General features: G+C 46.6%; 1 protein-coding gene across 2 annotated transcripts in view; it reads right to left on the bottom strand.

The window, feature by feature from the left end:
* Positions 1-11,368, bottom strand: part of SASH1 (SAM and SH3 domain containing 1) — a 178,930-nt gene that overhangs the window by 60,979 nt on the left and 106,583 nt on the right. For both annotated transcript variants that reach the window (XM_004673924.2, XM_012722323.1), the window contains 3 exons: positions 9,419-9,459; positions 7,228-7,314; positions 4,766-4,878 (listed from right to left, as the gene is read on the bottom strand). In XM_004673924.2, the coding sequence (XP_004673981.1) occupies positions 4,766-4,878; positions 7,228-7,314; positions 9,419-9,459 (241 nt within the window). The remainder of the gene's footprint in view (positions 1-4,765; positions 4,879-7,227; positions 7,315-9,418; positions 9,460-11,368) is intronic.

The raw sequence follows: 11,368 nt of genomic DNA, 5'->3' as shown, positions 1-11,368 counted from the left end.
TTTTTTTTATATTTCACTGCCCCAAAGAAGTTTTGACTTAAATATAGTTTCATAAAGGGCACATAGATTTTACTTCAAATAATGAAGTCATTTTATTCATGTGATAATGAAGTTTTAAAATGACAACTTGAAGAGTATGTGTGGGCACATGTACATGCGTCCATTTGTCTGCCTGAGAGAAAAAAACATGCTGTGTTCCACAGGCTCATAGTTTCCTTAGAGTTGATAAGATTTTTTGAGGAATGGCCATCTTTAGTAGCTTAGTATTATTCTGTCTTCAAGATCTTCAGGGAGAGGGTTTCTAAAATGTCCCCATTTCTACAGTGCTCGTTGCAAAGAACATTTGTATTATATCTAATCTAAATCTCCTCCAGCTGCAATTTAATTCATTTCCTTTTATTATATCTTCAGCAGAGATCAAAACAAATGAAACAGAGTAGTCCTCAGTACATCCTGGAATGTTCTGTGTCATAATCCTTCATATACTTGGAGCCAGTGAATAAGCTCTTTTTTTTTTTTCCCCTCTGAGATAAATCCTTTCCAGTTTCACCCTATGGGGCCTACTTTTAAAAATCCACAATTATTATGTTGCTTATGAAATCTCTCTATGAGTCCCTCTAGTAGTTCAGGACTCTGGAACTGATGCACAAGAGCTGCTGCAAGGCAATAATTCAAATATGTGTGTGTGTATGTATATTCCCAGTATCTGGTATACCAGATGCCCCAGCTTCCTTTACTATAACTTCCCCAGTTCCTACAGATATGGACTCACGCCCTAGACTCTACTCTGAAGAACTATTCATAGTTGAAATAAGTTGTCTCTCCTTCCTACCAGTTTTCAGCCTCTTTTTTTCTGGCACAACAGACTCCACAATGCAATTCACCTTCCAGAACTTTCCATTCCTATGGGATCAGGCTGAGGCTAGGTTCTCCAACATCACATCTGTCTAGCTTCTTCCTCTATTCCTCCTGCTTCCCTCCCTCACTTAAGAGTTTTTTCCTGAAAGCTTTCCTTCAATAAAACATGTGCACAAGAATCCCTGTCTCAGGTTCTGCTTCTTGAAAACTTGATGTAACAAAACTGGCATTAAGAAGAGTTCACAGGGCCAAAACATCAGTCAAGTCAAGGACAAATATCAAGTCTTTTTTTTTTTTTTTAAGTAATCTAGCGAGTTTATTTTGGACTTTCACATAGATATAATTTGTGGAGGCACATACATATTATACACACACACATATAATTATATAAATATATAATTAAGTCATTACATGGGTAGACTTTGGTATTAATAGTTATGTCATTTTTCAGGAGCCATGATTATTAAATCATGGCATAAGGTAGCTCTTAATTCTCTATAAACAGTGTTTTGGATAAAATGTCAAAGGACATTTTCCTACAACATAGCTCTACCATGGCTGAGTAGCACCCCACTAGAATAGTCTGTGTTTTATGTAATGCTTTTATTGTGAATCTATTCCCTACCCCTCTATCCTTACTCACACACCACAAAAATTACCCTGATAGGTTAATAACTTCAGCTTCAAGTACCTCTCTTCCTACAGGGCTAGTCCAGAATTTGAACATCCTAAACTTTCTTGGGAAGAGATGTATATGCTCTTAAAATTAGTAGCTAGAAATCGTGCTAATAATGTACCAATTACTTAGGTCCTCTGAACATTTTGTTTACTAAAGAGCTCAAATTTCCTTAGACCATATGTAGTAAGTATCCATCAAAAAAAACTATACAAAAATGTTTTAGAAAGGTCCCAAGGTTTAATGGAACTATTCATGTAATAAAACATAAACATCATAAACTGAACTGTTTTTTGATTACACACTCCGAAAAAGACATACAGAGAGTTGTTCTTGAATTTTATTCTCAAGAGAATATGCTTTTGAAGCATTCAGTGGTGTTTGACGTATCAGTGCCTCTCAGCCTTTTCCACTTTGATCTTTGTATTGATAGCTGGGTTTCTGGGTGTGAGTCAGAAACGCACTTCCCAGGGAAACAATATCTGTCAATGAGATGCAGCTATCTGCATCTCATTTGATCACAGGTAAAAATGCCCCCCATCCCCCGGAGGTGCTGGGGGCTGTCCCCAAGGGGCACCCAGGCAAGCTTCTGTAGATGGGTTATTCTGTCCAGATGCTCCTCATGCATCTGCCAGCTCTGGCTGACAGAGAGGACACAGGTGCCGTATCCGAGGGAGTCTACGAGGAGCGCTCTCTGCACATTCAGATCACAAGGGATGATCCGAGGCAGATCCTCCCCACCGACTGTTTCATGCTCTAAACATTTTTCTGAAAGTGTTTTGACTTTCACTAAAAAGAAGTCCATCGAGACACAAGTTGCCTCGAAAGGATCTTCTCTGACTCTGCCTCTCCATCATCTGTCCCAGGACGCGTGTCCTTGCATGTCAACTCCAGTCAAGTCTGGAGAAGGTCTTTGGCATTTTCCTACATCTGTGCTACTGGACTGCCTTGTAGAAAAGACTATGCTCTCTAATGAGCTGTCTTTTGTTTGAAACTCAGCAGAGGTGGCCAACCTGGAAATAGCCAGGCTGTGGGGCTAAACTCTCCAACCCAGATGTGCGCACAGCTGTGCCCTCTTCCCACAGACATTCTGATTCCTGACAGTGAAATGTACCTATATGTTCTCAACCTTGAAAGTATTCTTTTGTTATGTAATCATCACAGATATTTGCTATCTAAGGGGGCAATGTCAAGGCCACGTTTTAACATTTTTGTTCTACTCCAAGAAAGTGGGCGAGGCACATCACATAGCCTGGTACTGTCAGGGGACCTGAACATCTGCGCTCAGAATCTCGTTTTCACCATTAAAAATAAGGGCAGTTGGGCTCTCCTCGGTGGTGCAAAGAGTTAGGATGCAGCACTGAAAGCTGGCCACAGCCACTTCAGTGCGAGTTTGATCCCTGGCCCCGAGGAGATCCACATGGTGTGGCAGACCTCTACTGACCCGCCCACTGCTCCCTTAAGCAGTGCACTTTGCCAATCTGCCTGTTCTGCTCCCCACTCTGTGTCTGATGAAGCCTCTCACTACACAGCACCTCTGGCTTATACCCCAGTTCTGTACGGATACATAAATAAATCAAAAACAGACAAACAAACATGACAGTGAGTAAATGCCATGTTCACCAAAGAAAAACTAAACTCTTGTCAAATACATTTTCTGCGAATCCCACTAGATTCTTCCAGAAGCTACGGCAAGTTCAAGAAGTAGAAATGGAGCGGAGAGTTTCCTATTGGCTCCCGTGCAGATGGGCGGTGGCTGAAGCTGTGGAGGAGCAAGTAGGCCAGGCTGAGTGAGAGTGTAGGGGTGGGCACAGGTGATCAGCAACATGGACAGGAGTGGCCACCTGCCATTTCCTGCACGCTGCCCCTGTACCACTGGACCCCTAGAGACCCAGGAGGCACATGTGGGTCACCATGCTTCCCTGACTCAACAGAGCACAAGAAACTGGCCAATGGGTACAGGAAGTGCTGGCCCCAGCTCTCAGGTCTCCTGCCACACCCAGCTCCACCTCCCACTCCCCTGCAGTGTTTGTATCATGTCTCGGGAACAAGTTTAACTGAAGTGCTGAGGTTCACAGGCAGGAACTGGTTGCGCTTGTCACTGTTTTTTAAGGTTTCGATCTTCAAGACACAACTCATTGGTAAAGTCACCACTCATTCAAAGGTTCCTTAGTGATTTTATGGTTTTCATTAGCTTCTAAATCTGCCTATGTCCACGTGGAACCATCTGTTTAAAATTGATATCCAAGAATCGTCCAGATTTGTGAGCAACAGCAAAGGAGGCAATAATTGTTTTTTCACTATGGTATGTGCTAATACAGTGTCCTGAACAGTTAACGAGGCTTCCTTCCATGCCTGAGTCGAAAAATGACATAACAAACTAGAGTATCTACTTAGAGATGAAAGTGACCAAAATTTTAAGGTGCAGCTAATGTTAAGCCTTTAGACAATTTAAAGCTTAAAGCTTTTTTTGTGCAGTCACTTTATAGAACTGCATGCTTATGTTTGTGGTGTATTTCCCTTGAGGCTTACTTAACAATTAGGAACCTCTGTTTACCTCCTAGCTACCTTGTTACCAGATATGCACTTTTTGCAATGATCAGATTTACTTTGCTCATTCAAGAGGCCCACGGCCAAAAATGGCTGCCTTTCCTTTAGTCACGTTTCCATAGAATATGGAAATCACATCTCCCAATGTGGAATCCTTATATGCAGTAAACAGAATGCAGTGTGTACTTTGATAACCTGGGCATCTAATGACCATCCAAGTACCACTTTACATGTGCCATTCCTATACCTGCTGGCCCCCGACCTGAGCTGCTGCAGCAGAAGCACAGGGAATTTCTGTTATAAACAACAGGAATTTATTTTTACCAGTCAAAGAGTTTGAGAAATCCAAGGTCAAGGTGCTGGTAGATTTGTCTGGTGAGAACCCACTTCCTTCCTGGCCCTTACACCATCTTCTTGCTGTGTCCTCACATGGCAGAAGGGGTGTGGGAGCCCCCGGGACATCTTTTAAAAGGTCATTTGTCCCATTCAACGATGGTTCCACCCTCATGACCTAATCACCTCCCAAAGTTCCCACCTCCAAAGAACACTGCACTGGGCATTAGGATTTAATATACAAGCTGAGCAGTGGACATAACATTGAGTCCATCACAGCCCCCAAACATTTTCAAATGGAAGGAGTTCAACAGCTCACAAATGTAAACCGAGTAGCTGCACTCTTACCCTGGCCAGGGCTTCCTCAATGGTGATCATCTTTTCTTTGACCATCATCATCAGTTGAATCCGTTCCTCATCGCTCATGGTTATCTCACTTGCAACATAGCCCACATCTTCTCCTAGAGATGGAAGACAAAGAACAACGAGAATGAAAACCAGAAAGACAAGACAGATGCCAATCTTGAGATTTGCCACCTGGAACCATGGAATGGCGGGTTCTCGGGCATAGCCGAGCCCTGCACATTCTGGAAGAGGCAGTAAGTACAGCAATAGACCATTCTTTAGGAAGCCACCACGCCCATAGAAGGGACAGACCTTGGCTCCAAGAACACATGGCTGTTTCTACAGGAAAAGTCCTTCAAATGACTATTGCCTTCATGGTGAAAGGTAGGGGGGCCTGTGGAGGGGTTTTGTTTTTTGCATGAAAGAATTAGGGTGTAGGCCACAGGTTTAGGGGCTCAGGGGATTCACCAGGGACAGAGTGGGGAGCAGAACAGGTGGATCTACTGAGATACACTGCTGAGGGGAGCAGCGGGCGAGACAGAAGTCTGATGCGCCATGTGGGTCAGTTCCCTGGCTGGGGATAGAACTCAGGCTGTAGCTATGATATTGCTGAGACTTAACCCATAGGCCAAGGAACCCAGTGGGAAGGTTTTGGAGGAAGTCTGAGAAAAGTAGAGAAAGTGCTGAACCTAGCCAGTATGAACAAGCACTATAAAGACTGCTGCAGCTAAGCGTCCTCTTTGTCCTTCCATTTGAATTATGAATGAGAAGAAAATCTCTTGCAGGAGTGCAAGAGAAAGGTCTGACAAGGCAGAGAGGTAAGGTCGGTTGCATAACTAAACCTATAGCTGGGGAAAACCCTCACCTCCCGTCCAGCTAGTTGTTCCTCAAGGTAAGCACACGTAAATAAAATCTCAGATGTGATGCATTCGGAGCTCACAGGAAGGAAGGTACAACACATGTACACAGCTCAATCTTACTACCAGCTATACACGAGGGCACCCAACTTTCAACCCAAGCTGACAGCAGCCAGAACTGCAGAGAAAGGGGGTCTCCTGCCAGGTTCCTGCGAAGTGTCTTACTGCCCAGCAAAGAGATTGCTACCGGTATGAGGTGCGCTGCTGGTGTGCCTTCCTGGACGAGTGTGCTGCAATGGCAGGCTGCTGCCTCATCCTTCTCTCTGCCCTGTCTTCCTCTCAGCTCCCTACAGGATGCAGTGCCATCAGGCCATTGGGTGGCAGTTTAATTTATCCTGAGGAGAGAGGTGAGCTCGGACTAAGCGTGTGCTGCAGATTGGGGCCTGTGGGAGTCGGTGCTGCCTCCACACGTATGTCTCCCTCTCTCATTTCCATCCTGTAATCAATCAGCCCAGAAACACCACTCGAGTTCCCCTCACCAGCTCAACTCCCTGTTCAGGAAGAATAATCAAGTGTGCAGAGCGAGGAGAAACGTCTGGTGTGATTCATTTGATTCTGTGCCTCACGGATGGTGGTTGGGGTGGGGAGCTGGTAGGGCTTGAAATAATACCCACATCAGCTGGAGACCTCCTCCAGTCCTCCCTCTTGTCTTTCTCCTGTTCTTTCTTTCTAAATAAGACTTTGTTAGAATCCAAGGTTTACTCCCAATCACAGATGATCCGGGCGTGTACCAAGAGGAAAAACTGGAAATGTTTAGGCATAACGTCCTTAATAACAGGACCACTTGGAAAAAATAACCATCCTGAATGTTGCCAAGTTCCCAGGTGTGCTGGGAGGTCCCAGCCCGCTTTCCTCGCATCCTTGTGGAGGGAGAAGGGACAAGCAAACTGAGCAGGGTCGGACCCTGGGATTTTGTAAAACAAAACAAGTCGTGTCACTGGGGAAAAACGAAAACCTTCCATGTGACCATAACCTCATTCGGTCCCACTGGAATCTGGAAGTGGCTTTGTTTCCATTCCCTCTCTGAATGCTGGGGAAGCATAAATTATATAACTGGGCCTCCCAGGGAGGGCATATTTACTTACTATATAAACAACAACAAAAGACAGAGCCAGAAGTAGGCAGGACCCCTCACAAAGCAGCCTCGGCAAATTCCCATGATGTCAGGCCACTAGACAGTTTCCAAGGCAACTGCCCCAGCACTGTCCCCAATCAGAACGCATCAGAGGTTCAGAGGACTGAAAGGTCCCAAGAGCCTTGGGGGGGGAACCCCAAAAGATCTTTCTGGGGAAGAAACTACAGATTTGGTCTCTGCTGACAGAGCTACCAAAAGATAGAATTTCCAAGGCTTCCCATCTTGTTTTCTTTGATTTAACACACACACACACACACACAGTCTTAAAGGAACCACAGGGATAGGAGAAAAGTTGAATGTTTCACGGCCAGGGAGAGAGGATGGGCTCGTGAATGAGATTAGTGGCACTGGTTTCCCTGACGTGCACGCACTCAGAGGCTGACAGTCCGTGCCCGGCGCCCGGGTTACAGTACCTTTTGAAGTCTGTCTCATTATGCCTTTCTGGTTCTTTCGGAAGTTCTGCCAGAAATACTTATTTTTCTTCTTCCAATCTCCTTTTCCTTTAAAAAAAGAAAAGGCACAAGCAGTAAATTCATTAGTCACAAAAGGAGTCTCCTCTTCCTTATAATTTCAAAGCTGGTAAGAATACTTTGATTCCCCAAAAAGACAGTTTTTCTTTTTCAGCTGGTGAAAGACTAGGAAATGCCTATATACTTGTTTAAAAGAAATGCAAATATCCTAGGAGCAAGAACTGGTGCTTGGGTGAAGATAGGAAATACAGCAACATCAAAAAGGCAGGCAAAGCAGGCCTGCCAGTGTTAACTTTGATGTTTGTTGAACTAGTGCGTCTAATTTGGCCTTGTCTTGTGGTATATTTTCCCTTTTGGTCTCCGCCACAATTATTTCAAACTTAACAAGCGCGTTCTGTTTCATGGTTATTCTTGTTGATCTACCCTCAACTTGCCTGTTATCCCAGATGGAGTCAAGGGAGCAGAATGGGTGCAGCGTCTGGCTGTCGGGGGCGGGGGAGTTGTCCTTGGAGGGTGGGGAGCCCTCGGTTCTAGCTACGGCCTGGCAGGGACATGAGTCCCACCTCCCTGGCCCTTGGGCTCCTTGGTGACATACAACAGCTAGCCCAGGGCACAGTGATGGGGAGAGCAGGCCCACCCCGGCCAGCTCTCAAGCCCCATCCTTCACAGACTCCTCTGGGTGACTTTCAAAGGCAACCAAACTGCATTGCTAGGACTTATCCTGTTTGGTCAGGTCTTGAGCATCAACAACACGCGCCACGCCTTTTAGAAAGCAAAGGGAAAGGGGTGAGGAAGCAAACTGAAACGATGGCCAAGCCTTGAACCCTGGACCGGGGCGGGGACATCTGCTCATGGACACGTGGAGCCCAGAGCCGAAGTCTCATCACGCTTTGGCATCTGCTGGCTCCACAGCCACTGGAAAAGAGGCGCAGTGGAGGAGGGTTGCTGGTTTCCACTGTCTAGATGGGTGGGGCCGGGCAAAAAAAAAAATGCTGCCCAAAACAGACATGTGGGAGCCCTGTCTGGAGGGCACCCAGGCTAGCAAGGGCATCATTTGTCAAAACGAGATGCCCTCGTTTGAGGTCTGACAGTGCCTGGGACCCTGGTGATGAGCCAGCGTGAGCCAGTGCCAGCCAGCCGCACCACTCTCCGCACTCAGGACCCTGAGGCAGGGTTGACCATGTGCCGTCTTGGGGTCAAAGACTTTGCCAATACCAGCCAGGAAAGGTGAAGGCAGAGGAGGGTCATTAGTCACTCCACCTTTCTTGTGGGCAATCCATGGACAGGACGTACTTCTTTAGTAGTAAGCTGCCATTTTAACACTTCTGGAGGTGCAGCTTAATAAATGAAGAATAATAGCGAATGCTTATTCAGCAGGTACGATATCCAGGCACTCGCTCATTTAATAGTTGTAATGAACACAGACGCATAACTGCCCCCATTTAGTGGATGGGTAAGTGGAGACTCAGAGCAGCAAGTGATTGCCCAAGGTCCTAACAGTTTTGTAGTCCTGACCCAGCACTCACGCACCCTTACCTGGCTAGGCTCCCTCTGATCCAGGCCAAAAAAGTATTACGATTTCAAGGGTGGCTTTTATAATCAAGGAGATATAAAATCTAAAATGCCTTATTATATATAAGATTTAATTTAAAAAAAGCTGAAGGATTCCCTTTGAGGACATGAGTGGGTGGAGACTCGAGGATTTTATTGGTAGCATCATCTCGTGAATTCTTTGTGATGGAGAAGAAATTGGAACCAAATGTCCAGCAAAAAGGAGAATGCTTGATTGAATTATAGCACATGCACATGAGGGGGTCTCACACAGACGTAAACATTTTGCTATAAAGAATACTCAGTCGTGTGGGAAAAAGTTCGCATCACATTCAGTTGAAAACATTGTAAGAGTCTGGACAGTATGATCTCAATTATAGCTTTTGTTTTTCTTTTTTTTTAAGAAACCCACACAAATACAAACAGAAAAAAGAAGAAAGTTATACATCAAAATCTTAAGAGTGTTTATTTCTGGGTGGCTGGATTTTTGTGGCTTTGTGTTTTTACATCTGTATGTGTTCTAGAAAGTCCTACAAGGAAATAACTAATTCTAAATCATTAGCCAAGAAACGGTGGTACTGACCCACTGAGCTGTCTTCTGAGTTCGACTTATGAAGAGGATTCCTAGAAAAGAAAAAGAAGTCTGATTACCAGGAGCCTCGCCTTCCTCTGAGAACCCAACATCCGCCTAACGAGCCTGACCCCGCATCCTCACACCGCGCTCAGCCGAGACATCTTCATCAGATATTCACCACTGGCCTTTTTCGAGCCATCTGCTGCCTTTCAGGAAACCCACTTGTGGGCCATTTGTCAACATTTATTAAAGGCTCACTCCAGGGTAGGACCTACATCAAAGAAGGGGGGTGATCTTCACCACAGGATCGCGGGGGCACCTTCCTGGTCCACGATTTAAGTAACGCTCCCAGCGAAGTCTCTAGTGTGAATCGCAACGAGAAGGAAGGTAATCATGGGACAGAGACCCAGCACCTCAAAGCCACCCAGACCAGCCAGCAGAGTGTGTTCAACTGTGGGGGAAGGAGGAGAACCCCAATGTCAGATTGAGGGGACTGCAGGAGGGGCCCTGCCGCTGGTTCCTGCCTGTTGGGAAGTTCACCATCATCCTGCTAGATCTGATGGTTAAAGACAAACTAGAAATCTGCAGGTTATATGCAAGCCCCAGATTTTTCAGGGATGGCAAAGAAATCCTTGTTTTCAAACATGAGCCCCAGTGAATCAATACCAGGCCGGACAGGGGTCTGGCTGCACCTTCCCTCCCCTGGCGGCCGGGGCAGTGGCTGCTGACACAGACGAGCCCTCGGGACCTGAGCTCAGCCCCTGCCAGTCCACGACGCAGTTTCTCCGGAAAACACAGGCAGACACCAACTTAGAGGAAGAGGGCAGAGGAACCAAAGAAAGTGAAAATTGTTTCTCTAAAAGAAAAGGGGAGTGGGGCATAGTCTTTCACTAGGCAGCCAGGAGCCCCTGGGACAAATCCTAGTCCAGGCAGGACTGCTGCGAGGAGAAGCACCTGTCACGACAGAGGCACGAAGTTCAGGGGCTTGACACCCCAACCTTCCCCACAAGTTCATGCAGACAAGGGTGGCGCAGGTGCCTGGAAAAAGACCCACTGGTGGGAGAATATGTGGCAGCCAGAGGTTGGAGGCCACAACTGAGTTACAGGAAAAACTTGGGGCAGGAGAAGCCAAGAGCCACATTACCTACCGGGTTCCTCTGCTTACATGGCAGGTTAAAAGGAGCTATAGAATTCGAGGTGACAAGAGTGGGGTCAAGGCTCCCTCTCACATGGCATTTTGAGGAAGTTGTTGCTCTTCCACACAGTTGCTTGGGTGCCAGCTGCTGTAGGCAACTTTGAGAACCACAGGCCCAGGCCCTGCACACACCCCCACACCCGAGTCTGGGAGAAGCAGCAACCAGGACTAGCGGGAAGATCTATTGTGAGGACCTAGAGCAGGAGCTAAGAGCACAAAGGGGACCTCTAAGGCTGCTGGGGACAAATGCCTGATTTGAAGTCAGGTCTCTCCCCTCACCACGGCCCTGTGGGCACAGAAAATGTCAGGCAAATCTACCTTGCCCTCAAATCTGCCCAGCTTCAGCTTCCAAAATGTGCTGGCCTCTGCCCTATCCACATACAGCGTGCAGCACCCCGAAACATTTACTTGTAAGGTAGAAGGGGAGAAAGAAGCTTAAGTTAGTGGCGGTGGTGGGCGGGGGTGGGGGGAGAAGGAGGAAGCGGAGAAAGAAGCGGAAGTGGGGGAGGAGGAAATGGAAGGGGAGAAAGAAGCGGAAGTGGAGGAGGAAGGAGAAGAGGGAGAAAGAAATGGAAAGGGAAGGAGGAAACGGAAGTGGAGAAAGAAGCGGAAGTGGGGGAAGAGGAAATGGAAGGGGAGAAAGAAGCGGAAGTGGGGGAGGAGGAAATGGAAGGGGAGAAAGAAGCGGAAGTGGGGGAGGAGGAAATGGAAGGGGAGAAAGAAGTGGAAGTGGAGGAGGAAGGAGAAGAGGGAGAAAGAAAAGG

Source organism: Condylura cristata, unplaced genomic scaffold (assembly GCF_000260355.1).
Source record: "Condylura cristata isolate star-nosed mole 26May11 unplaced genomic scaffold, ConCri1.0 scaffold00001, whole genome shotgun sequence".
In the NCBI taxonomy this organism is placed as follows: Eukaryota; Metazoa; Chordata; class Mammalia; order Eulipotyphla; family Talpidae; genus Condylura; species Condylura cristata.
This window is presented reverse-complemented; position numbering and strand designations above follow the sequence as displayed.